We start from the raw sequence: 24,765 nt of genomic DNA on the forward strand, positions 1-24,765 counted from the left end.
AAAAAACATATTATTTCACCAACTCACATTGAGTAGATGATGGATTCAGGGCAAATTCTCTGCACTGCAAATAAGAGCCTTTGTGTAGAAAAATTGTTAGGGAATGAAGTGTTGAATGAGTAAATTTACTAAAGCTTGGTTCCTTCCAAACATGTGGTCTGGTGGGTGATTTGTTCTGAGGCAGGGAAAAAACTTAACAGGCTTTATTCCTGACATGACGTTGAGTGTCACTTCTCTCTCAAGCTCAATAATTATCTGCTCTGTTTCATGAGGCCAATTCTGGATTGGGTCCTGCAGGAATCCAATAAACAGCAAGTCCTATTAGATACAAAGGTTCCCACTGTGTGCCTGAGAACTCAGCACCTAAGATGTGTGGAACATTAAGAAGAGATTCCCGAGGGGCCGCCACCTGCTGCAAAAGGAACCATGATGACACACTGCGTGAACTCAGGAGCTTTGTCAAGTTGAGGGCAGGGTTAGGACCTTCATGTAGACTTGGGGAGTGAGGTACATTTCCCTGCCTTTTTCAGTGTCTAGGGTACAGCCACATTCCTTGGCTCCTTATCTAGCTCCAAAGCCAGCAGTGTGGATTGTCAGACATCACGTTGAATCTCTGCTCTTTTGATTTACACGAGGCCTTCTCCAACTCTCACCTTTCTGCCTCCATTTGAAGGGTCACCAGATAATCTAGGATAATCCCCACCTTAGGGACATCTGCTGAGCAACTATCATTCCCCTTTGCCACATAACTCAAAATTATGCACAGGTTTTAGGAATCTAGATACAGATATCCTGGGGCAGGCTCGGGGCCAGAGTCTGCCAGTTACAGAACAGAGAAGACCAGGGAAAGTGGCTGGAGGAAGCAGAGGCTGACCCAGAACGAGGAAGAAAGATCATCAGTAGGTTATAGATGAGGAGAATGAAATGAAAATGCCAAGAGTATGGAAAAGAGTGGGAAATGCTCGACAGACACATCTGGGAACAATAAGAAGAAAACTCACATATATCCACATAATGGGAGGGAGACATGACCACAAAGGCAAGAAGACAGAGGGAAAAGGAATGGGAAACTCAAAAACACCCCACTTCCTGAATTGCCTTCCTGAATTGCCCACTTCCTGAGTTGCTCAAATGCTTTGTGGTAGTCAAACTGGTGCATGTGGCCCTGACTCACTGTGACCCTCTGACACCATCCCACACTGGAGTGTCTCAATAAAATTAGTGTGTGTGTGTGTGTGTGTGTGTGTGTGTGTGTGTGTGTGTCAGGAGTTCTCCTTCCATCTTGACTCACAGACTGGTCTTCTTGTTTTTCTACACTATTTTCCCTATAATGATGCCTCTCTGCTCTTGTCCCCGCCCCTGACTGCACCATCCAAGGATTCCAAAATGGCACTGAGGTCCAACCTGGCTTTACCTGGTATTTACTGCTTTGTATACCTTTTGCACATTTGCAGCCCTTCCTCACAGGCTTCCAGTTAGGCTGAAACAAGCTCAAGTTCCATGCAAATGCCAGTTGCAACTTCCAGCATCTCTATAGGGGTTCAGAAGGAAGACTGTGTATACAACAAAACTACGATGCAGTTGCCCTTCTTTTTTTTTTTTTTTTAAGATTTTTTCATTAAGCTTTTACTTTTGTACCTTTGGTGCAAAGGGATTGTTGGGTAAAATGTCGATGTCTTTGCAGAAATCTTGGTGGTGGCATCAAATCATATTAATAGTCATTATGCTCTTATGCCATGTCCTCTTAGGTGAGAAAAAGAAATGACTAGACTTTAGAATGTCCTTGATGAAGCAGTAACAATGATTCATTTTATTAAAGTTTGATCCCTGAGTACACATCTTTTAATAAAATGGGAAATATGTTTAAAACTCTTGGGTTCCATACAATGACTGTCTCGAAAAATAAAAAAAGCTGTGTAATTGAGTTTTAGCTTAAGTCACCACTTTTTTCATAGAATACTATTTGTACTTTTTTGTTTTAACAAGAAGGCTTACAAAATATGGTATCTGGCAGAACACTAAGTGAACTTAAACAAAATAACTGAGCCTCCTACATCTGAAATAAGTGACAATATTTTGTTGCTAAAGGCAAAACTTGAGCTTTCAAGCAAAAATGAAAATATAGCAGAACTTGATCTGCCTGTAGGACTTTAACAGCTTCTCATGACTCTAAGATATTTCCAGAGTAGCTGGAGGTGATGTGAACAAATATGGTATTTTTGATGTTAGGGGACAAAATTTGTCTACAGTGGAAACATTTGTGGCACTCCGTGAACCAATATTTTCCAAGTGATCAGTGTTCGACACTGAAAAAAATCAGTGGGTTCAGTGTTCATTCAAAGTGCAAATCAGACAAGTAGCTTTGTCCATTGTAACGGAGCACAGAACTGTCATTGAAACAGTTTTTCAAACTACACACTACAGCAAACCTTAAAGTGAGCAGAATTTGGTGAGTTTTAGTATAGCATCAAAGAACATGCACAATTCTCTAAAAAAGACAATTAATATTTTCCTTTTTCAGCTGCATAGCTGTAGGATACTAGATTTTCAACTGAAACAAAACATCACAAAGGGCTGATGAAGGAGTAGAGATAAGAATCCAATGATCTTCCCTGAAGCCAGAACAAACAAGTTTGACCAAAAATGTAAAACAATACTGTTCTCTCTGAGCAAAACCTTGTTTCAGAAAAAGTTATCCTGTATATTCTTAAAATAAAGAAATATTAAAAAAATAAATGCATGTCAAAATTTATATAATCAGTTTATTATTGTCATTTTAAATAAAGGTTGGTAAAGATTTAGACACACTTTCAGTTTATCTGGGAGGGGTGGCAAGGCAGGGTCTGGTCATACCTGGTGGTGCTCAGATCTTACTCTTGGTTCTGTGCTTAGGGATCTTCCTGGCAGTGTTCAGAGAACCCTATGTGAGACTGGGTTTCAAATGGGTCCTGTCCAATATGGAAGGCAAGTGTCTTAATCCTGCACTTAGCCTGTCTTTAGTTTTAATTCCCAGATTGGTAAATATTGATATAAATAAAACCATATAATTTATATTTGGGGGGTTCTCAATTGTACAATAGGATACTGTGCTCCTGGGACCACTAAGGCAGAAAGATACCACCCTAAGGAAATAAAAGTGTTTATTCACGTGGGGCTTCAGTGCTACGTTACATAACAGCAAGATCAAAAAGAAGCAGAAACAGCTTAAATCTCTAATAAGAGGGAAATGGCTGAATAAATTATGGAGCCTCCATTTGGTAGAACATTATGAAGTCATTAAAAATTATGTTTTCAAAGAGCATTTACTGTTATGGGAAAATGCTCAGCATACTCTCGACACGCAGCTAAGTGATTAAAAAAGGCATGAGGAAAATTTTCATTATTATCGTTTCTGTTATGCCTTGATGCGGGAGAAAGCAGCAGACTGAGGAACCCTGGAGAACCCAAAGGATCCCACACACTGGCTGGGGTCCTGCAGGGCCTCTGAGCAGAGTTTCCGGAACACAGCTCATGCTCTGAGTCCCAACCCCACCCCAACATCACACCCTCAAGCCCAGAGAATCAAAAGGGACTCTAGGCCTCTCATCTATTTAGACTTGAATCTTCTTGCTTGGATGTTGGATTGATATTTGGGGTATTGGTATAAGTTCCTATGCCTCTCAGAGGCAGAAAAATATCAGTTTCATGCCAGCCCAAACCAAGATGGGGTAGTGTGGGGTTGAAAGGTGTCTGGTGGGAACCTGCCAGATAGGAGTAGCTTTTGAGGGACTTTGTTTTCTCACAGCAACAATAATGGCTATAAGTGTCACCTAATACCTACTGCTTTGCCTAGCTCTGTGTGTGTGTGTGTGTGTGTGTGTGTGTGTGTGTGTGTGTGTTTTCACATCTCATTATAGGCAGATAAATCCCTCTTAGGCCCCATCCTCCGCCTGACCACATCTGATGGCAATTTGCTCATGGCAGGTTGTGGCTGGAAGTAAGTGTCTGATTTCTGACTCTGATGAAAGCCAGGTAGCACCTCACTGTTTGACCATAACATTGTTATCTTGAGTTTGGATGGGCTGAAGTGACCAACATCTCTAAGAAGTTCCAGAGAGGTATGCCAAGCTCCTCATATTATTATTATTACGTGCTGGCATCAATGGTAATAGGCTCTATGCCAAGCGCATTGTATTCCATTTAATCCTCATGACAATCCTAAGGAATACTATTTATAAGTTACTATCATTCACCCCAATTAAAAGAAATACAAATATTAGACTGCTACCCTCGGGAATCTACCCAAACTAGGAAGTGGTGGAGCTGGGATCTCAGCCCAGATCTGACACCAGCATCTTCTTTATATATATATAATTTAAACACCTTGATTACATACATGATTGTGTTTGGGTTTCAGTCATGTAAAGAACACCACCCATCACCAGTGCAACATTCCCATCACCAATGTCCCAAATCTCCCTCCTCCCCACCCAACCTCCGCCTGTACTCTAGACAGGCTTTCTATAAGCCTCATATGTTCTCATTATTAGGATAGTTCAAAATGTAGTTATTTCTCTAACTAAACTCATCCCTGTTTGTGGTGAGCTTCATGAGGTGAACTGGAACTTCCAGCCCTTCTCTCTTTTGTGTCTGAAAATTATTATTGCAAGAATTCTTTCATTTTTCTTAAAACCCATATATGAGTGACACCATTCCACATTTCTCTCTCTCTCTCTCTCTCTCTCTCTCTGACTTATTTCACTCAGCATAATAGATTCCATGTACATCCATGTATAGGAAAATTTCATGACTCTCCTGATAGCTGCATAATATTCCATTGTGTATATGTACCACCGTTTCTTTAGCCATTCATCTGTTGAAGGACATCTTGGTTGTTTCCAGAGTCTTGCTATGGTAAATGAATATAGGTGTAAGGAAGGGATTTTTGTATTGTATTTTTGAGTTCCTAGGGTATATTCCTAGGAGTGGTATAGCTGGATCGTATGGGAGTTTGATTTCCAGTTTTTGGAGGAATCTCCATATCGCTTTCCATAAAGGTTGAACTAGATGGCATTCCCACCAGCAGTGGATAAGAGTTCCTTTCTCTCCACATCCCCGCCAACACTGTTTGTTCTCATTCTTTGTGATGTGTGCCAATCTCTGTGGTGTGAGGTGGTACCTCATAGTTGTTTTGATTTGCATCTCCCTGATGATTAGTGATGTGGAGCATTTTTTCATGTGTCTTTTGGCCATTTGTATTCCTTCTTTGTCAAAGTGTCTGTCCATTTCTTCTCCCCAATTTTTTGATGAGACTAGATGTATTTTTCTTGTAAAGTTCTGTCAGTGCCTTGTATATTTTAGAGATTAGCCCCTTATCTGATGGGTATTGGGTGAATAGTTTCTCCCACTCAGTGGGTGGCTCTTGTATCCTGGGCACTATTTCCTTTGAGGTGCAGAAGCTTCTCAGCTTAATATATTCCCATCTGTTAATCTCTGCTTTCACTTGCTTGGAGAGTACAGTTTCCTCCTTGAATATGCCTGTAGTCTCAATGTCCTGGAGTGTTTTGCCTACGTGTTGTCCTATATATCTTATGGTTTCAGGTCTGATATTGAGGTCTTTAATACATTTGGATTTTACCTTCGTACATGAAGTTAACTGGGGTCTAAGTTCAATTTTTTGCAAGTGGCTAGCCAGTTGTGTCAACACCACTTGTTGAAGAGGCTTTCTTTGCTCCATTTAGGATTTCTTGCTCCTTTATCAAAAATTAGGTGATTGTATGTCTGGGGAACATTCTCTGAGTATTCAAGTCTATTCCACTGATCTGAGGGCCTGTCTTTATTCCAATACCATGCTGTTTTGATAACTATTGCTTTGTAGTAAAGTTTAAAGTTGGGGAAAGTAATTCCTCCCATATTCTTTTTCCCAATGATTGCTTTAGCTATTCTAGATGTTTATTATTCCAAATGAATTTCAAAAGTGCCTGATCCACTTCTTTGAAGAATGTCACGGGTATCTTTAGAGGGATCACATTAAATCTGTACAATGCTTTGGGGTGTATTGCCATTTTGATGATGTTAATCCTGCCAATCCATGAGCAGGGTATTGACACCAGCATCTTCTGACTGAACATCCTTGGTGTACTGTGATGATTTCCTGTCTCCTTCTCCGGGCTGAATCCATGTCCAGGGACCACATCAAGAGGGAAGAGGTGTGTTTTGTTGAAGTGGGGAAAATTCCCTGACTCTGCTGCTGACAATGACTTCTGGAAACTTTGCCAAGTTACCAAAGCTCCCTGAACCCCACTCAGGTGTCTCTATGTGTGAGAGAGGATCAGCAGGATAGGCTGAATGGCAAACCACATGCCTGGCACAGTGCTGGCACTCAGGAGATGCCTAGCCAAGCTTTACTGGAACAGGCAATGACTAGTCTTTGCTGGTGAGATCACAAGTTACAGCAGGAGCCACAGCAACAGAGGTTGCTCCAGCAACCCTGGAAGCTCATGGGTGAAGGTAAGAAAGTAGCTTGCAGAGAGTCTGGAAGAGAGGCCTGCAGGGCCTCAAGCCGTGTGGGAACACACCCCCAGTGCCCATTTCTCCCCCTAGAACACCTGTGCCCTCATGAACTCCACCAACACTACCTTATTGGGTCACCATTCCAATCCCATATCACAGGCCAGGGCTGATTGCTCACACCCCTGCCATTCCTCCGGGCCCAGCAACAGGTGAGGTCTTTATTCTCCTCACAAGTCCCAGAAAGGCAACTGTGATAGGAATTTCCTTCTCTGGCTCAGGAGGGGTGGCAGGCTCTATCCCACAGACAAATACTAGAAGCAATGTCTGAGGAGGTGTTGGCTGCTTCCTGAGGTAACCCTGTTCACACAGGTTGAAAAAGTGTAACATGACTAACACACTTCATGGGCCAGAGTTCACAGGCTGCATGGGAGAGTGCAGGGACATGGGTTTCCTTCCATTCTGAGAAGGCCTTAAGAGATGAATGAGGCTGGGCCACTGGAAAGTTGGAAGTTACTGGTACAAACCTTCTCAGAGAGATAGCACAGCGGTGTTTGCCTTGCAAGCAGCCGATCCAGGACCAAAGGTGGTTGGTTCGAATCCCGGTGTCCCATATGGTCCCCTGTGCCTGCCAGGAGCTATTTCTGAGCAGACAGCCAGGAGTACCCCCTGAGCACTGCCGGGTGTGACCCAAAAATAAAAACAATAATAAAAAAATAAAAAATAAATAAAAAATAACCTTCTCAGACTACTGGATGGGTATGGAGAGAAATAAAGGATGTGCTGGGCCTGGAGAAATTTTAGCGGTAGGTTAGAGCACCACCTTATAAGAATAAGGCCATGAGTTCAAATCCCTAGTGTCTCACATGTACAGCTCACTCATGATGCTGGCAGCCCTGCCATCTGTGATTCCTTCCACCACAAACCATTTTTGGCCACCACACAGGCAGGTTTGTGGGACTAACAAAAAAAGTCTCACTGGGGCCGGAGAGATAGCATGGAGGTAAGGCATTTGCCTTGCATGCAGGACAGTGGTTCGAATCCTGGCATCCCATATGGTCCCCTAAGCTTGCCAGGAGCAATTTCTGAGCGTAGAGCCAGGAGGAACCCCTGAGCGCTGCCGGGTATGAACCCCCCCCCCCCCCCGCCAAAAAAATGTGTGACTGTTGGAGAGCACCACTGACCATGCCTTGTGAGCCTCAGGTAAGAAGCGTGAGCCCATGTTCAAACATCACAACCAAAAGAGCATGACCCAGAGTAAGAGCCACAATGTGATATGGCCTCCCCAGAAGGCAGCACAGATAAGTGTACAAGCACAGACAGGTGTGTGAGGGCCCCAGCCATCACATCGGCAGCCAAGGGATGGGTGGGAAGGGGTATAAATATGAACAAATAGATCCTTATAAAAAAAAACAAAAAGAGAGAGAGGAAAAGAGCAGGGGCTGGAGAGACAGTACAGTGGGCAGTGGTTTGATTTCCAACACCCAGTAGGACTGACCCTTGAGCACAAACAGTGCCAGGAATAAGCCCTGAACACAGTCAGGCATGTCCCCCACTCAAAAAAAGGCAACAACAATGAGAGAGAGATCCAGCATGTGTCTGAGCGAGAGTGTGCCTGGCACAATGCCTTCCGATCACACAGTATCAACTGAAACATGACGCATGCACATATCACTGCCCACCAGCCTTGAGAGACCACCCAGAACACTCCCCAAAAGGGCCACGCTGGAAACAAAAGCCCAGTCATAGAGGCTCTTTCTGCTATGCAAAGGTGCACATGAGGTGCCAAGGAAACATTCAAAGGACCGTGTGGGAGCCCTGGCTCCAGCCCCCAGCTGGTTCCCAGGGTATCACCAACACACACACACTGCTGAGCGGAATTCGCATGAATGGAGAAGCATTTGGAAAAGGCCTGTCTCCGGGGACACTGTGCTGCACCTCCCAGGAGATGGCCAGTGGGGCCCAACAGCCTGTTCAGCTGTCTGGGAATGTTCTGTAGCCACATACCATGGTCAGCAAAGCCTTCTGTGAGAGCAATTGCTTGCTCAGCAAAGCCTACTGCCTCCTTCCTGCCACTTCAACATGTCTTTGGGATAGAGGACCCAGGCTAGAAATTGGGTTTCCCCACACTCTGCAACCAGGCTAAGTCACATGACTAAACATGGCCCTAAGTTTCAGCTGCATCCTTGATTCCCAACCCAAGGGGGCCAGAGATATCCCCAACTTAGAAATATGACTTGGTGGGTCAGAGTGATAGCACAGCAGATAGGGCATTTTGCCTTGCATGCAATTGACTCAGGTTCGATCCCTAGCATCCCATATAGTCCTTAAGCCTGTCAGGAATGTTTTCTGAGTGCAGAGCCAAGAGTAAACCCTGAACACCACCGGGTGTGTATCCCCCCCCCCCCCCCCCCCCCCCGCAAAGTATAGTAATATGACTGGGGCTGGCTATAGAAGAGGCTTGAAAACAGTCTTGTTGCTGGATTTTGGCTTTCATTGCAGTGCTAGGGACTGAACATGCAAGTGCTTATTCACTGAGCCACATCTCCAGTTCACAAAATTCTCGAACAGCCATTCTACTTCAGCAGCCCCAGATCTGCATAGAACACTAAAGCTCTGGCCTCAAAAATAACCTTTTAAAGAGGATTTAGCATCCTAGTAACTAGGGAAACAGGGAGCAGACTACCTGCTTTTGTTTTCTCAGAAGAACCAAAGGTATGATGGGACTCAGGAGAATGAAGGCAGATCCCAGAAGCTGTGGTGTTCCCTGTGCTCCTCATTCTGCTTTCTGAGCACTGTACAGATGTTCAGATAATCTGAGTGGGGTAGTAGGCAGATGTGGAGGAAGCCCTAATTGATTCCTCTATTCCTCCCCACAACAAGAAAGGCCCTTCCCCAGAACCTCCCAGGACCTAATAAAGGGAGACACATGTACCCTTCAGCAGAGAACATGGCACATAATACTGTCCTGCAAGGGAAGGTGTCAAAGGACCCCAAGAGTGCTGGGAAAGAGGAAACCCAGCTTCTGGGCTGAGAGGAGGAACCTCTTGACCCCCTAGGCTGGCGAGGAAACAGACAGGGGCAATGAGATCACACAATGCAGAGTTGTAGTTGAAGAAAGACAGGATCATCTCAACAAGGGGGTATCTGCACAGGAGATGCCTGTACCCACACCACCTCCCGTGTATCCCTGACATCTCTGTGGCCTGAACCCCACCCGAACAGGAAAGGTGGGACTCATGCCGCCTCATCACTCACCCTGCAGCGCTTCTTTGGCTCTGGCCAGCTCCTCCTCCTTCTGGGCCAGCTGCACCCTGAGCTCGGTGGCCGAGAGGACCTCAGAGGACTTGCCGCCCTGTGACTCCTCTAGGTCCTTGGCCAGCATCTCCTTCATCTGCCGGAGAAGGTGCACTTCTTCCTGGAGCCGAGACACTTCTTCCCGCAGGAGCACTAGGGGACAAGGGCACTGGTTAGACATTGCTCCCTGAGTCTGGGCATCATTCGAAGGGGCGAAGGCTTCAAGCTATGCACAAACTCTGCCTTCAAGGTCTTCCCGGTGCATGTGGAAAAACCCTCAAACCCACTGTTTAATTCCAAAGTGTCCACCACCCTGGGTCTGCAGAGCATTGCTTTGTAGGACAACCTTGGACCCCACAGCTGCTGTCAAGAGGGAGGAGAAATGGGATGAAGAGCAAGTAGAAGTGGAAGGCATGCAAATTAAAGAGCTTCCCTGTGTCCCACCTCATGAGCCCTATCCAAACTATCTAGGTCATGGTCTGTGACTCCCATTTTATAGATTGGGAAGCAGAGGCCTGAAAAAATAAAGCCAAGCTGGCGCAGTGGCACTAGAGGTAAGGTGTCTGCCTTGCAAGCGCTAGCCTAGGATAGACCACGGTTTGATCCCTCAGCGTCCCATATGGTCCCCCAAGCCAGGAGCGACTTCTGAGCACATAGCCAGGAGTAACCCCTGAGCGTCATCGGGTGTGGCACCCCCCCAAAAAAAAAGAAAAAAGAAAGCAATGATTCTAGGAGGTCATAAAGTCTGGCACTGGGCTTCGAACTATATCCTGCTGGACCCAGAGCCCACACTCCAGGGTTTTCACCAGCCAGTGCCCTATGAGAGGCACATCCACAAAACAGACTCTGCTCCAGTGCTGTGCTAACAGGAGACTAAGCATGCACACACCAAGACCAGGAAACTGGGGTCTCAGGAGCAGGGCCCAGAAAACAGAGTTTTCTGTGGCACCTAGACAAAGTCCTGGGAATACAGTCCTCAAGGAAAAGAACACATGAAGCCCTTCTTTGGAAAGGGACCCAGAGGTACATACTCAACTCAGTCACATGGGCTGAGTGACACCACTACTGATCCAAAATCTGGAAATCAGCCTGGTAAGGTCCAGTAGGAAGGGATGGCCATAAGGCTGGGCTGCTGGATGGTTGGGTGTGATTCAATGAGATTCTGTAAAGGACCCCATAGTACACAACCTAATAGTCCTCAGGCCTCTAGCACCATCTCTTGTGGTATATCCCACTCTCAGCCCAGACAAGCTAAGCTCTTTTCAGTCTCAAGACCTTTGCCCAGCAGTGCCTCTCACAGGGAACCCTTTCTCCATCCTTCCTCCTGCTGCTTCTCCTCTACCTCCTCAGAGGGGGTCAGGGTGCCGTCCTCACCAGCAGCCTCTGTGGGCCTGATAGTCTCTAAAATGCCACACACTATAATCCACGGGTCCTGTAGAGGAAGAAGGGGAGGAAGGAAGGTGTGGGGCATCCCATCAGAAAAGGGCTTAATGAGGGCTTAAAGAGGCAGGAGAGATAGCATGGAGCTTTGCATACAGAAGGACGGTGGTTCGAATCCCAGCATCCCATATGGTCCTCTGAGCCTGCCGGGGGCGATTTCTGAGCATAGGGGTGTGACCCAAAAAAATCAAACCAAAAAAAAAGGGCTTCACCTCAGCCTGCCCCTCCTCACCACCTCCAGCAGTTAAATGACACTGAAATCATCATTCTTGGTCCCTGTTCTCAGCAGAAGGCTTGTGCTGTTCCCCACCCTACCCCCCAATTCCTACATTGAAATTTAATGTAGATTCCCAACGCAATGGTGTTTGGAGATGGGGCCACTGGAAGGTGACTGTGGAGTGGTGGGGGGTAAGGAGGCTCTTACAATAGAAATGCCAGGGAATTCTCTCAGACCCTCATGTATGGATCCAGCAAAGAGACATGGCCAATGAACAAGGAAAAAAACTCTTGTCTGAATCCCAAATTTCCAGGCTTGGGGCTTGCACCTTCTGTTTCTAGATCGCAGGAAACACATATTCATTGGCTAAGAGGTCCCGGGTCTTTGGCATTCTTGTCAGAGCATTTTTGATGAAACAAGACCTCTTTGTCATCAGTTCTCCCCCATTCCATGCTTGCCATGATACTTTTCTGGCTAGAGGGTAACACCTACTACCTTCCCATTTATATAGCTCCACGTTTATGCACACATACATACATACACACATAAATATGCATGCACACATAAGCATGTGTATACACATGTTCATGTACAAGGGAGAATTGATTTGCAACATCTTTTCTCAGAACTGGGCCTTCTAGACTTCTCCAGAAGGAAGCCATAAGAGTCCTTTAAAGTACTGGCAGATAGATCCCTCCCCACAGATCCAGTTTCAAATCCAGTCCTGGTCTTGGGTAGTTCCCACTTTGGACTATCAGGTACATGCAGCAAGGAGATAATTTTTTCCTATTCAGAGAAGCCAGATTTTGACAAATAAAATGAAGCATAAGAAAGAAAAAAAAAACCCACCCCAAACCAGGACCCCCTTAACAACAAACCAAAATTCAGATGCACAGTTAAAGTCAGACTCAGAGAAACAACAGTCTTTAGCAGAAATATATCCTCCATGCAGCATGGGACACACTTCTCCCCAAAATGTATCACTGTTTCTTTGCAATTCAAATGTCACAGGGCATGCAATGTTTGATCTGGTCAGGGAATAAAGCTTCAGCCTGAGGAAGGACAAGGACACAGCCCTCCCTACATCTGACTCAGGTGTGAGCAGAAAGCAAGGTGGGGCCAATATCCTTCTTGGCTAAAAGAAGCAAATGCAGATCAGGTGACCTGCCACCAGACTGGCACCCTGAATCAGTCAGTCCTGCAGGAGCAGGAGGGCCGGCCACCAGGTGTGGCACCTGCAGGACTCAAGTCTCAGGAGATGAGGCTGGAAAAAAACAGCTCCACAGAAAGACTAGTCCAGGCCTCCTCTCCACACCTGTACTGTCTGGGCGTGTAAATCCAGATTCACCTGGCCTCACCCTTCAGGGGCAGAGTTAGGAACCAGCACTGCCACAAACCCACTGACAGGCTGTGGGACAGAGGCAGGCGCCATCCAACATCATCCCTCTTGGTGGCCTTGTCGGCAGAATAGGGTGGAAGGGGATGAAATAGCCTTATGCTGATCAGAAACAATCAAGCATTGGGGTTACAAGATTTGGGTTCCTGGGCTGGAGAGATAGCATGGAGGTAAGACGCTTGCCTTGCATGCAGAAGGACGGTGGTTCAAATCTCGGCATCCCATATGGTCCCCTGAGCCTGCAGGGGGTGATTTCTGAGCATAGAGCCAGGAGTAACCCCTAAGCACTGCCGGGTGCAACCCAAAAATAACATAAATACGTAAATAAATAAATAAATAAATAAATAAATAAATAAAAGATATGGTTTCTGCCTACAATGGGGCACTACCTGGCTGTGTGCCCTCTGACAAATCACTTCTACTCTGGGCCTCCCTAGTATCAGTGCCCTGAGAGGGATCCACTCTCTGGGGTGCCTCCATGAATGCTGCCCACAGTATGCTTCTCCCCCAGCAAGAAACAGAAATCCTTGCTCTAAGGCCACATGAACACAGTTTAAAACCATTATTTAAATCGAATGAATCCCCCAATGAATCCCTCAGCTGCCTGGGCCCCATTTCAAGTTCACACATCACTCAAGGCTTCAGGATGGGGTAGCACACAGCTGCCAGGGCTGGCATGGAAGTGATGGTGGAGCCACGACACTGGGGTTTGTCTTGCACCAGGTATAGCCTGAGTCCACTGCCACAGAGACAGGAAGGATTTGTAAAAAGGTAGGAGGGCTGCTGAAGGCAGACACACCGTTTCTCGAGAAACGGGCCTGCCCCTCACACCCGCCAAGGGCAAAAAGAAAGGAAAGGTGATCTTGCATCTTTCTGGCTAGGCTGGATGGCCACAGTGCCCACAGACCTCAGGAGCAGGGCAGGGCCAAGGGCCAAAGAAGCCGCAGTCTCTGCAGAGCTCTTGGCTCCAGGAGCCGGAAGTCTGTGTTGCCTGGGAGACAGCAGCCAGTGGCCCAGAGGAGGCTGCAGTTACCAACAGAGCTGCCCCAAGGCAGCCTCACTGGCAGGCAGGCCAGCAGAAGGAAGTCTAGAGGGGCCTTTTCTCAAGGGCAGAGGGGTGCCCCCCCCTATACACACACTACCCAAGCCAGCCCTAACTTTTGCTGGTATGTGCCACCAATGCCTGAGGTTTGAAACAGGCCATTTCTCAGTCTTCCTGGTAGCTAGTGCTGTTCATCTGACCCAGTTCTGGCTGGTGAGGAGGAATAAAACATTCCTGAGAAAGATCTTACAGAAACAAAGAAAAGACACTACTGAACATTTTTTAAAAATGGGCTAGGCAGGGATCCTTAAACTATGGCCCACGGGCCACATGTGGCTTGCTGAGGACATTTAATCTGCCCCACAGGGTGTTTTTGCCTCTGCTGCGGGTCTTTTCAAGGCTCTCACTGCACATGTGTGGGATGTGTGCTGTGCTCTTCAACTCCCCTTCTCTCTGTCTCTTGACTTCTCTCAGTTTCAGGCAGGTGTCCACAAACTACAGCCCACCAAAAGCAGCCCAAAGCTCCCAATGAAAACCTGGTAAGTTTATAGTCAGTTTGTTTATTTAAAAGTTTATTTGTTCTTCATTTTAAATAGTGTATTTGTTCCCCTTTTGGTTTTTTACTTCAAAATAAGGTATGTGCAGTATGCATAGGAATTTGTTCATACTTTTTTTTTTAAATATAGTCCGGCTCTCCAATGGTTTGAGGGACAGTGAACTGGCCACCTGTTTAAAAAACTTGAGGACTCCTGAAGGAATTTCCCCTTTCTCGTTTTTTTTTTTTTTTTTAGCCTAGAAATGAGTCTCCTGGCTGGAGCTGCAGCAGCCATGTTGTAATAAGGAGGCAACATGAACAAGCCAAAAACCACACCATGCAGAGAGAACAGAATTTGGGGCCTCAACAGCACCACTCAATTCTGCACTTGCAACAAAACCTGGAGAGATGACAATTGGGCAGGACTGCCTGGGCAGGAGCAAATCTGATTTCTCTGCATACTGACAGTTCACCTAACTAGTACACTAAAGCCTAAGCTAGGAGCTGAGTCCAAGTAAGAGAGATGACAGGGCCAGCAACCTTGGGAGGTCTGTACTGTGGTTGGCGATGCTTGTACAATGTAGGTAGGGGTGGGGGAAACAATACCACTCAGAAGGAAGGCCACTGCTTTGAGCCCTGACAGAGGCCTCTGGGTGCATGACAAGCCTTCTCCAGATGGTGCTTATGTGAACACAGTAGGGTGGGAGAGGAAGAAGGGACAAATGTCACTGTTCATAAATGCAGGATATCATCCAAGACCTGCCTGGTGGGGACAGGGAGATGGCACACTATGCACTGGCATCAATTCCTAGCACCTCATGGTCCCAAGTACTGCCAAGAGCAGTACTTGAGTTCTAAGATGGGAGCTCTGAGCACCACCACATAAGGCCCCAAAGCAATAAAAATGGAAAGGAAAAAGAGAGAAGAGAAGAAAAAAAGGAAGGATGAAGGAAGAAAGAGGAAAAATAGAAAAGAAGGAAAAATAGAAAGGAAGGAAGGAAGGAAGAAAGGAAGATAAAAATAAGTCTGGTAGAGGCCAAGAATTATACAAGGGAACTGTAGGTTTGTATGTCCATTTCCCAAACCAGAGGTCTACCTCATAATCTTATTACAGTAGCCTGAATAGCCCAGGTGCCCACTCTTTCCAGAAGAGGTGGTCATGGTTGCAGCAAAGCTAGAGTCCGCTCCTATATCCCAGCTGCAGATGAAGCAGAATCAAAGTCCTGACTTGGAAAGGACCTGGAAAGATCTCAGCAGAACCAAAATGATGGCTAGGATTGTGCTGTCTTGGGGCTGGAGTGATAGCACAGCGGTAAGGTGTTTGCCTTACCCCCAAACCAAAAATAAATAAAGAAGTTTGTGCTATCTTGTTCAGAGGAGCAAAGAAAAAGCAGTAAAATTAAAGGGATGTTTTCTGCCCTCTAGGACTCAGCCTCAGTCTAAGGCAGATCATATCGGGTAGAATTTCTTTCTGAGGCTTGGGGTAGTTCTCAGGTTAAGTCCCACAGGTGAAAGGCAGCTTGCATGGTCTTAATGGACCAATAAAGAAATTTTGAGCAGATTCACACTCATCTGGATTAAAGCAGGAAATGAGGCTTCAGTCTCCTCCCCAGATGCTTGATCCAACCTTCTGAACACACTAATGATCACTTTCTAGAATATACCACTTCTCATACACACTACAACTTCCCATACACACATATACACTTCCCATACATACTACAACACTTAAGACACACATACAGACACCCCTCCACACACATACAACAAATTCTATCTGTCTTTCTGTCTCTCTCTCACACACACACACAAATACACACACATGCGCGCGCGCACACACACACACACACATTCACACACCCCAGGTTTCTCCTTTATTAACATTTCTTGAACCTAAACACTCCATATTCCAGGTTTCACAAGCTGTTGCTGGTTTAATTCTTACAGTCACTCCATAAATCCTGTGGCAGGTTACTGCCCCATTTAACAAATAAAGTAGTTAAGGCTTGAGCATTATGGTACTTCAGAGGAATGAGCAGAGTCAAGGTTTGGTGGTGCAGGTCTCAGCCCAGCTCTGTCTCAACTCTATTTTTTTGTTTGTTTGTTTTTGGTTTGGGGCTCAGGGGTTACTCCTGGCTCTGTGCTCAAAAATTGCTCCTGGCAGGCTCGGGGGACCATATGGGATGCCAGAATTCGAACCACCATCAGTCCTGGGTCAGCAGCTTGCAAGGCAAAAGCCTTACCACTGTGCTATGTTTCCAGCCCCTATCTCAACTCTTGAGTATTAGTATATTACCCAGAAGGTGAGGGTAACAAGTCTGTGGGTCACACACAGGGACCTCAGGGCCCATGTAGGGCCTCAGTAGATGGATAGCAGTGAGAGCAGGAGTGCCCCGGGCATGGCACATGCTTGCTCTTGTTGGAGTAGGCCATGGGGAGGCAGCTTCTCCTGACACTGTGCTCCCAGTCGTATCCACACCGTTCTCGAGAATATGTAGCCACCAAGTCATCAGAGGTGGGGCACTGTTCTGCGTCCCTATGCCCCAACATCCAGAGCCCAACCCCTGATGGGCCTCCTTGTGGATTGTGAGAATCACACAGATTAGAGGTGGTGTGGGCAGGTTTGGGACAGCCTATCAGAACTCGGTCCCTGCTCACCCACAGCCCAGCTCTTTGACATCTGCATGGATGACCTGCGAGCTTATCTGAAAATGGAACCAAGGCTCCCAGGCCTGTGGTGAACATTAAACAAAGCAACCATCTAAGTGGAAACATTCCAGAAGGTTCTAAATGGGGGTCACATGGAGCTTGTCGGGATCATTATTAAAGGAAAGGGCAATCCTCCCGGATGTTCTGAGGGAAAGCATTGGCCTCAATAACCACAGTGCTCTGACCGCCCTCTCCCCCCAACCCTGCCTTCCAACCCCAGCAGGGGAGGAAATGATGGGAGAAATATGAGTCACAGGGCTTGGACGGGGGCTCAGATAGGCAAAGAGCTCTGGGGTTCAGAGTGAAGACCAAGCTGCATAAGCTCAGGAGTCCAGGCTGAGGGAGATTGTCTCTCACTGCCCATCCTGTATGGACACCTTGATAAATAGATTAAACTCACAAAACTCAAAAGAGTAAAAGGAAAAAACATGTGTCTCATTGTATGTAAATTAGACCCTAAGAAAATAAATACATCTGTTAGGCTGGAGAGGTAGCATAGGGTAATGTTAAGATACTTGCCTTGCATATGGCCAATCCTGGTTCCATCCCTGGCACAGCATATGATTTCCCAAGCATAACCAGGAGCAATCCCCAAGCATATAGCTGGGAGTAACTCCAAGCACTGTCAGATGTAATCCCCACCAAAATATCCTAATTCTGGTGGTGGTACATTTTAAATTTTACCGGAAGACCCATTTTATAGGGTTTTTTTTTTCCTCTCCCAAATCTGCCTACAGACCCTGGCTGGCCTCCAGCAGGTCTCAGAACAATAGCCTGGCTCCACTCCCAGCAATTTTTTTTTTTTTTTTTTTTTTGGTTTTTGGGCCACACCCAGTAACGCTCAGGGGTTACTCCTGGCTATGTGCTCAGAAGTTGCTCCTGGCTTGGGGGACCATATGGGACACCGGGGGATCGAACCGCAGTCCGTCCAAGGCTAGTGCAGGCAAGGCAGGCACCTTACCTTTAGCGCCACCGCCCGGCCCACTCCCAGCAATTTTGATGGCTTATGGATGAGGGTCTCTGACACAGGGTTGGTAAGGCCAGGAATACTAGGGGTTTCTTCAACTATCCACTGTAGGGGAGGTCCATATCCACAGTGGCCTGCCCAAGAGAAGGTCACAGAGGATCCAAACATCCACATGCTGTGCAGATGTCCTTGGACTGAGCTGAGGATCACATTCTCACTCATCTCATGAGATAATACCTCATGGGATTCAAAAGCTAGTATGTACAGGTGGTCCAGTGCCTCCTGGCAGCTGGAAGCACTCACCAGGATGACTACAGGATGTGTCTCTGCCAATTCAGTCCAGTTATTTATCTCTGTGCTCAGATAAATATAAGAACGAAGTACATTTGGGGGAAGTTAATGGTTGAGACTGAGGTTCAATGTCCCTAAGAGAGATGGGGGCTTCCTGATCCCCAGGCTGACCACTAACAGGATGTATTTGATGCCTACAGAAGGGGCTGGAAAGATAGTACAGTGGATATAGCGTTCTTGCCTTGCCTGTGGCCTATCAGGGTTTGATCCCTGGTATCACATACTGTCTCTGAGTACCACCAGGAGTGATTTGAGTTCATATTAAGAAGTAGCTCCTTAATTAATTAATTGAGTACCATTGGGTGTGGTCCAAAAATTAAAAAGAAAATGAGCACTATGAAGGGGAGTCTAGAAAAGAGAGGGACTGAGAAGGGAGGCAAGCAGAGTCCAACACCCGAAGTAAAAAGAGAGGGACTGAGAAGGGAGGCAAGCAGAGTCCAACACCTGAAGTAGAGACAGTGGTGGTTTTCAATAGCCAAAGGTCCCCATCTCCATCTCTCTAGCATATTTGCAGGGGGAGCATGTGGTGAGAAAGGGGGTTTTAGTTGCATGCTCTCTTCCTCTTCTCTTGCATTGGCTCAGCACTAGCAAGGCAATCACAGTGACATCCAGAGCTGCTCATGCACACCCAATCACATTAATGCTTGATCTTCATGTTAACTCAAGAAAGAGCAGAGAGACCAGGCAATCTGCACGCTGAGTGCCATCCAGAAACTACTAAGTTTATGCTTGTCTCCTGGGCTGCAAACTCTCCCCAAAGAGCAAGCACAGACCACAGGCTCTTTCAGGGTCTGTAACTGTGCAGGCAGCCCTCAGAACCCCTGGCCAATGACCCTTTTGCAGCCTGGAAGGCCCAAGGCCCAGAAGAGCATCTTGACTAAGCTGATCAAACTTGACGGGGGTAGAAGGTACGGGATGGGGGTTGGGACAGGGAGTTCTGAATCAAGACACTACAGGTGACCTTAAGAGTCCAGCTCTGCAGTGTCCACTCTCTCTTGGTTGTCAGAGCTGCCAGAGGGAAATGCAGCCACACTGGTCTAGGAGCAGAGACCAGGGAAAAGCAGTGTGAGGGGCATGCCACCATTAGCAATTCTGCACCATGGGACAGTGTGGGCAAGCCTGGGCATCACTTTCTTAGGCCCAGCTCAGATCCCACCCGTGTCCCCTGCAGAGTTCCTGCATCAGGAGTGGGGTAACAGTTAGCTTGGACTCCTCATCTTGTTGTCCAGCCCACACTGAGAATTCAGCCGCAGGCAGGAACTGGCAACTAGTTTGCCAGAGATTTCCGTGTTCCTTGGGCCTCTGTCACCTGATGCCGACACAGAAATCCTGGGGGTGATGGACACCAACCAGCATTCACCCCACAGGAGGCAACTCAAATAGCACCCGCCACGCCTCCACAGCCCCAGGTCCGAGAGCCACCTGGCCATTTTTTCACAGGCAGGAGGGGGTGGGTGCCGCAGGCATGAGACTGATGTGGCCTTGGTATTTTTCTCGTGTTTCACGGCAAATTGCATTTTCCCCTTAGGTGCTGCTGCATTTTAATCCGCCTTTCCTGCAGAGTCTATTCCAGCAGAGAACCTGGCCTAGGCTCACACTGATTTTGGAGCACCGACTACTGAGCTAATCTAATCCTCTTCCACACTTCCTGGAGGAACAATTGCCTCAGAAAAGCTGTGCCTATCTAGGTTCACATCCAGAGAGCCACATTCTCTCCAGAGACAAGGCCTCAGGTTTTTGTCACCCTTATGCAAGCCCAAAACCAGCACGAATGCAAAGCTTTGCATGGCTGACAGGGGCTGGTTCAGAAAGCAGAAAACTCTCTGCTCCATCTTCTGGGAAGGCAGAGGAATGGCCAACTTTTGGCATATGCTCACTCCCTAACCCTCAGGCAGAACGAAATCCAAGGAACGCTGCTGAAAAGGGGGGTCCCTGTGGGTGACCAGGCCTGATGTGATGGCTATCAGATGCCAGTTAATGCCTGCTATCCTAGGAAAGCAGCCTCTGGGAGTCTTTCTGGATTGGGCTCTGGGCCATGCCACCCAAGCATTGATAGCCAGGAGGCACCCTGCAGATGCCTTGCAGATCTCTGGAGCCTGCAAAAATCACTCTACAGGAGATTGCAACTTAGGAGGAATTATTGTCTGGCTTGGGGGATGCAGGCACTAGCTTGTGACTGCTAAATTCTTAATGGAAATTGGCAGCCATGACTGCTGGGTCCCAAAACTTGGTCTTCAGGATAGCAAAGAGCCCCCGGGTCTGCTTTCCAAGGCAGAGAGATAGGAGAGAAAAGAGCATGTTTTTCCTCTGTGCCAGGGGACCTAGAGATCGCAGGTGGAGGTAAGTATGAGTTAGCACTCATTAAGCTATCATTCTTCTTTCAGAAATGGGATGTGCAAAATAGCCTTTATCTGCCCAAACCTGTGAGCACTTCCTGCAATTCTAGTTTCTTTCTCACTACAGGGACTGGTCTTCCAGTCTTGACATCCTTGAAGGCACCAACTGGCAAGTTCTACTTCGAGGTTATTTCTGGAATCTTCTGGTTTAAATAGCCCTTTCTCCTCTTTCCCTACCTGGCATGGTCTGCCCCAGTGACTTTCCTTCCCAGAAGGTTCCTACTCCTTCTGCAGTGCTGATTGTCTGGTACTGTGCCTCAACAAGCTGTGGAAGTTTCTCTCACTCTGCAGAGAGAGACTATGGGGCCAGGGGACTGGTGTTTTCAAGGTCAGGGAGCTGGTCCTGGAGACATAGCTGGATTCCAATGCTGGAGTCTGTCTGATCACAAAACTCACATTCTCAGCCACTGGACAGGGCCTCCAGCTCTCAAAACCATGCTGGGCTTATTTTCCAATCAAAATGCCAGGACAAAGAATCTGAAAACCAGGCCCAGAGACAAAAATGGTTCTTTCTTTGTACTTTGGTTAAAAAATAAAAATAAAAAAAAGCTAGGTCCTCTAGCATGACTCTTTTCCTTTAAAAAAAAAAAATTGGGGGGTGGGGTGGGAGGGGAGAGATACATTAAGAGCTAGAGGAAGTACCAGATGCTTTTATTTAAGGAACCAGAAAGTATAAGCCTTAGCAAAGCTATAGAGGCAGAAAGCATACAGCATTTAACTTTACTGTTCATGGTGCCTAGGGCAATGAGTGTGCGCTATTATTCTGCTTCATTCCTACTTTATGTGGCAATCATTTGTGTGTGTGTGTGTGTGTGTGTGTGTGTGTGTGTGTGTGTGTGTGTGTGTGTATCAGCATCATTGTTTCCTGCTAATGGCATACTAAAATCTTTAAAAAAAAAAAGTCCATTTTTTTGGTTTTGTTTTTGGGTCACACCTGGCAGTGCTCATGACTCACTCCTGGCTCTGTGCTTAGGGTTCATTCCTGGTAGCCTTAGGATACTGAAGTTGATTATAGAATGGCTGCATGAAAGGCAAGTGCCCTGTCCACTGTACTACCACTCAGGCCTCAAGCCTTGACGCTTTCGATAAGTCTCTCCCATCTCTAAGGCCTAGCTTCTAATGGAAGTAGCCAGGCACAAAGCAGAAACCAAAACACAACACCACCATTTTCCCTCTCTGTCCTCACTCACCAAGCCCTTATTCTCCCCACCGCCCACTCTATCATCTGAAGGAGAAATACAGTCCTCAGACAAGAAGAGGGAAATTAAAGAAGTCATAGCATGAACTACACCCACCCACATCGGCACCACCCATTAGGTAGGTAGGGTACACAGTGCTCCAAGATGACCCGAAGAACCCATTTGATGCAGACATTGCCACTGTGGAAGAGAGCCTCACCCTGCCTTTGTCCCACACCCCAGCCTGAGTCAGCAGCTTCTACCTGCATCTTCAGGTGAGGAGTGCCATCTCCACCTCTCACCAAAATCCATCTGTCACAGAACAGGAGCTCCCAGCCTAGACCGCAGCAAGAGCACCGCCTTCCTAACCTGGGGGACATATTTCTATCCCCCATTTTATAGGCAGCCAAACTGAGACCCATAGAAAGGGAGCTAGACGCCACATCTTTTGACCACCGAGTTATGCTGGCCTAGGCACCATATGCAACAGTGCTTGGAACATTCTCCTGGCTGTCTGGATGATGTATCAGATATCAGCCCAGGGGTTACATGCATGGAAGCATGTGCAGTGGGCTGCAGGTCCTCCGCAGAGGCAGACATTTATATGCATCAGTGGGTAGGCAGGGCCCTCCTCCATAGTGACACATCTGAAATTCCTGTCTCTTCAGAACCACGTCGCAAACAGAGCTGGGCTTTCAGAAAAACTCAAGCCAAGTGGAGACTGCAGCCTACGCACAAGGTCAATCCTGGGAGACTTGTGGTCTCGAATAGGGGCCTCAGGTGGCAAGTGAGGAATGGCTGTTTCTGGTTGGGAGTGGCCCTCAGGCCACCACTTTCTCACCTGGAGAGAGCAACCATTATAGTTTCAAGCAGCTGCTCTGAAGCCACGTGGTCTGAATCCTATCTTTAACACAAAGGCACCCAGACTTATTTGGCCTTGCTGCCCCCTTTCCCAGAATAAAATTCAGATAGTCACTGGCAATCTACTTTTTTTTGTTTGTTTGTTTTATTTTGGGGCCACACCCGGCAGCACTTAGGGGTTACCCCTGGCTCTGTGTTCAGAAATTGCTCCTGGCAGGCTTGGGGGACCCTATGGGATGCTGGAAATCAAACCTGGGTTTGTCCCAGGTCGGCTGCATGCAAGCCAAATGCTTTACTGTTGTGCTATCTCTCTAGTTCCCATCTACCTTTTTTAAACAAGCAATGTACTCCCTAATTTTACTGGGAGCTACTATTGCCCTCAAGACTTGTTTATGTGACCCCCTAGGAGTGGGGAGACACTGGGGAAGAAATCAGCAGAACCTAGGTGGTCACTTCTCCATCCTTATTTGGGGAACTGGGACAGTAACAGTATCTGTGTCTAGGGCAATGAAGAGAAGCGATTCAAAGCTCCAAGAAGAAACCTACCGTATTTTCCAGCGTATAAAATGACCCCCTAATTCTGCAGTTAAAACATAGGTTTAGGCCTAAATTTGCTGTATCAGACAGAACGTTCCTGTGCTGCAACTGTATGTACCACTGAGAGCCAATCACAACAAGCAAAGGTCGAAAGGTTATACTGGAATAGACTTCCTTTCTGACTCTGGCCAACCTGAGCAGGCTTTTTACAGTGTAGATTCGGGTCCAGAACATTGTCTAATTTGCATGCATCAAAAGCCTGCTTGGATTGGCTGAGTTAGAGAGGCGGTCTGAGCAGCCTTGCAGTGATTGGTCCCTTATCATAGGCACCTTTTCTGGCAATTCCCTGGTGGCGTCAGTTAATCTCCCCCACTACATGAACCAAACAACACCCCATCCTCAGACCCTAGCACTGAACTACCAACAATACGGTTAGCTGGGTTTTGCCAGAAGTGGCCCCCAGATCTCCTGAGTACTGTTTGGGAGCCCCCAAGAAAGAGATTTGGAAACTCTGCGGCCTGATTTTTTTGTTTGTTTCGTTTAGCAGCATATTGAAGCATTTTTCGGAATATACTCAGCATATAAGACGACCCCCCGATTTTCGGTTGACTTTTTTTTTTTGTTTCAAAAGTTGTCTTATATGCCGGAAAATACGGTAGAGGCTTTCCATCCTTCGGCAGACATGGGCTCTGAGCCCAGGAGGGCAGCGTCCTTCGGCCTGTCCCTTAGTGGTAGGTGAAAGTAGCACGAAGCCTCCACCCTAATCTGTAAAACTCACTTTTTGAGTATTCCCTGCGCACTCCAGCCTGATGCAGCAGCTGCTCCAGGGAGAAATAAAATATGATTCACATACTTGAAATGTTTCACTTATGAAAACTGGCAGGGACACCTTCCTAAATTGTTTTGCAATAAAGTCACAGTTGGAGCCGGAGTCAGGGTCTGGGGGACTGTGGGCTGGGCAGAAGGACAGGGCAGGCCCGACAGTGTGGGACCCACGGGGGCTTCCAGAAGGCGCCATCTGGGAGTCTTCAGAGCACATCCTGATGTCCTGATGCGAAACTGAATCCTCCCTCAGGAAGTTAAACCCCAAATGAACAAGGCAGAAGGGGAAGGGGAGGGGGCTGCGTGCCTTTCCAGCCTGGGATGTTTTCCCACACGCCAAGGGCGTTCCAGTTTCCAGCCAATCAAGTTAATTGAAAAATTACCTTGGGCTGAGAAAGAGCAGGCTCAGGCCATGGGGACAGGGGTGGGAGTACATGGGGAGAGTCCAGCACAGCTGGGTTTCCCCCAAACTGCCCTTGGATGCCTGAAAACTGCACAGCCGTTTGCGCTGGGCCTCCTCCCAGCAAC

At 47.1% G+C, this 24,765-nt stretch overlaps 1 protein-coding gene across 5 annotated transcripts in view; it reads right to left on the reverse strand.

Moving 5' to 3' along the window:
• KAZN (kazrin, periplakin interacting protein) overlaps positions 1-24,765 on the reverse strand; it is a 1,232,668-nt gene that overhangs the window by 98,781 nt on the left and 1,109,122 nt on the right. For all 5 annotated transcript variants that reach the window (XM_049771973.1, XM_049771974.1, XM_049771975.1 and 2 more), the window contains one exon: positions 9,748-9,939. In XM_049771973.1, the coding sequence (XP_049627930.1) occupies positions 9,748-9,939 (192 nt within the window). The remainder of the gene's footprint in view (positions 1-9,747; positions 9,940-24,765) is intronic.

Source organism: Suncus etruscus, chromosome 4 (assembly GCF_024139225.1).
Source record: "Suncus etruscus isolate mSunEtr1 chromosome 4, mSunEtr1.pri.cur, whole genome shotgun sequence".
NCBI lineage: Eukaryota > Metazoa > Chordata > Mammalia > Eulipotyphla > Soricidae > Suncus > Suncus etruscus.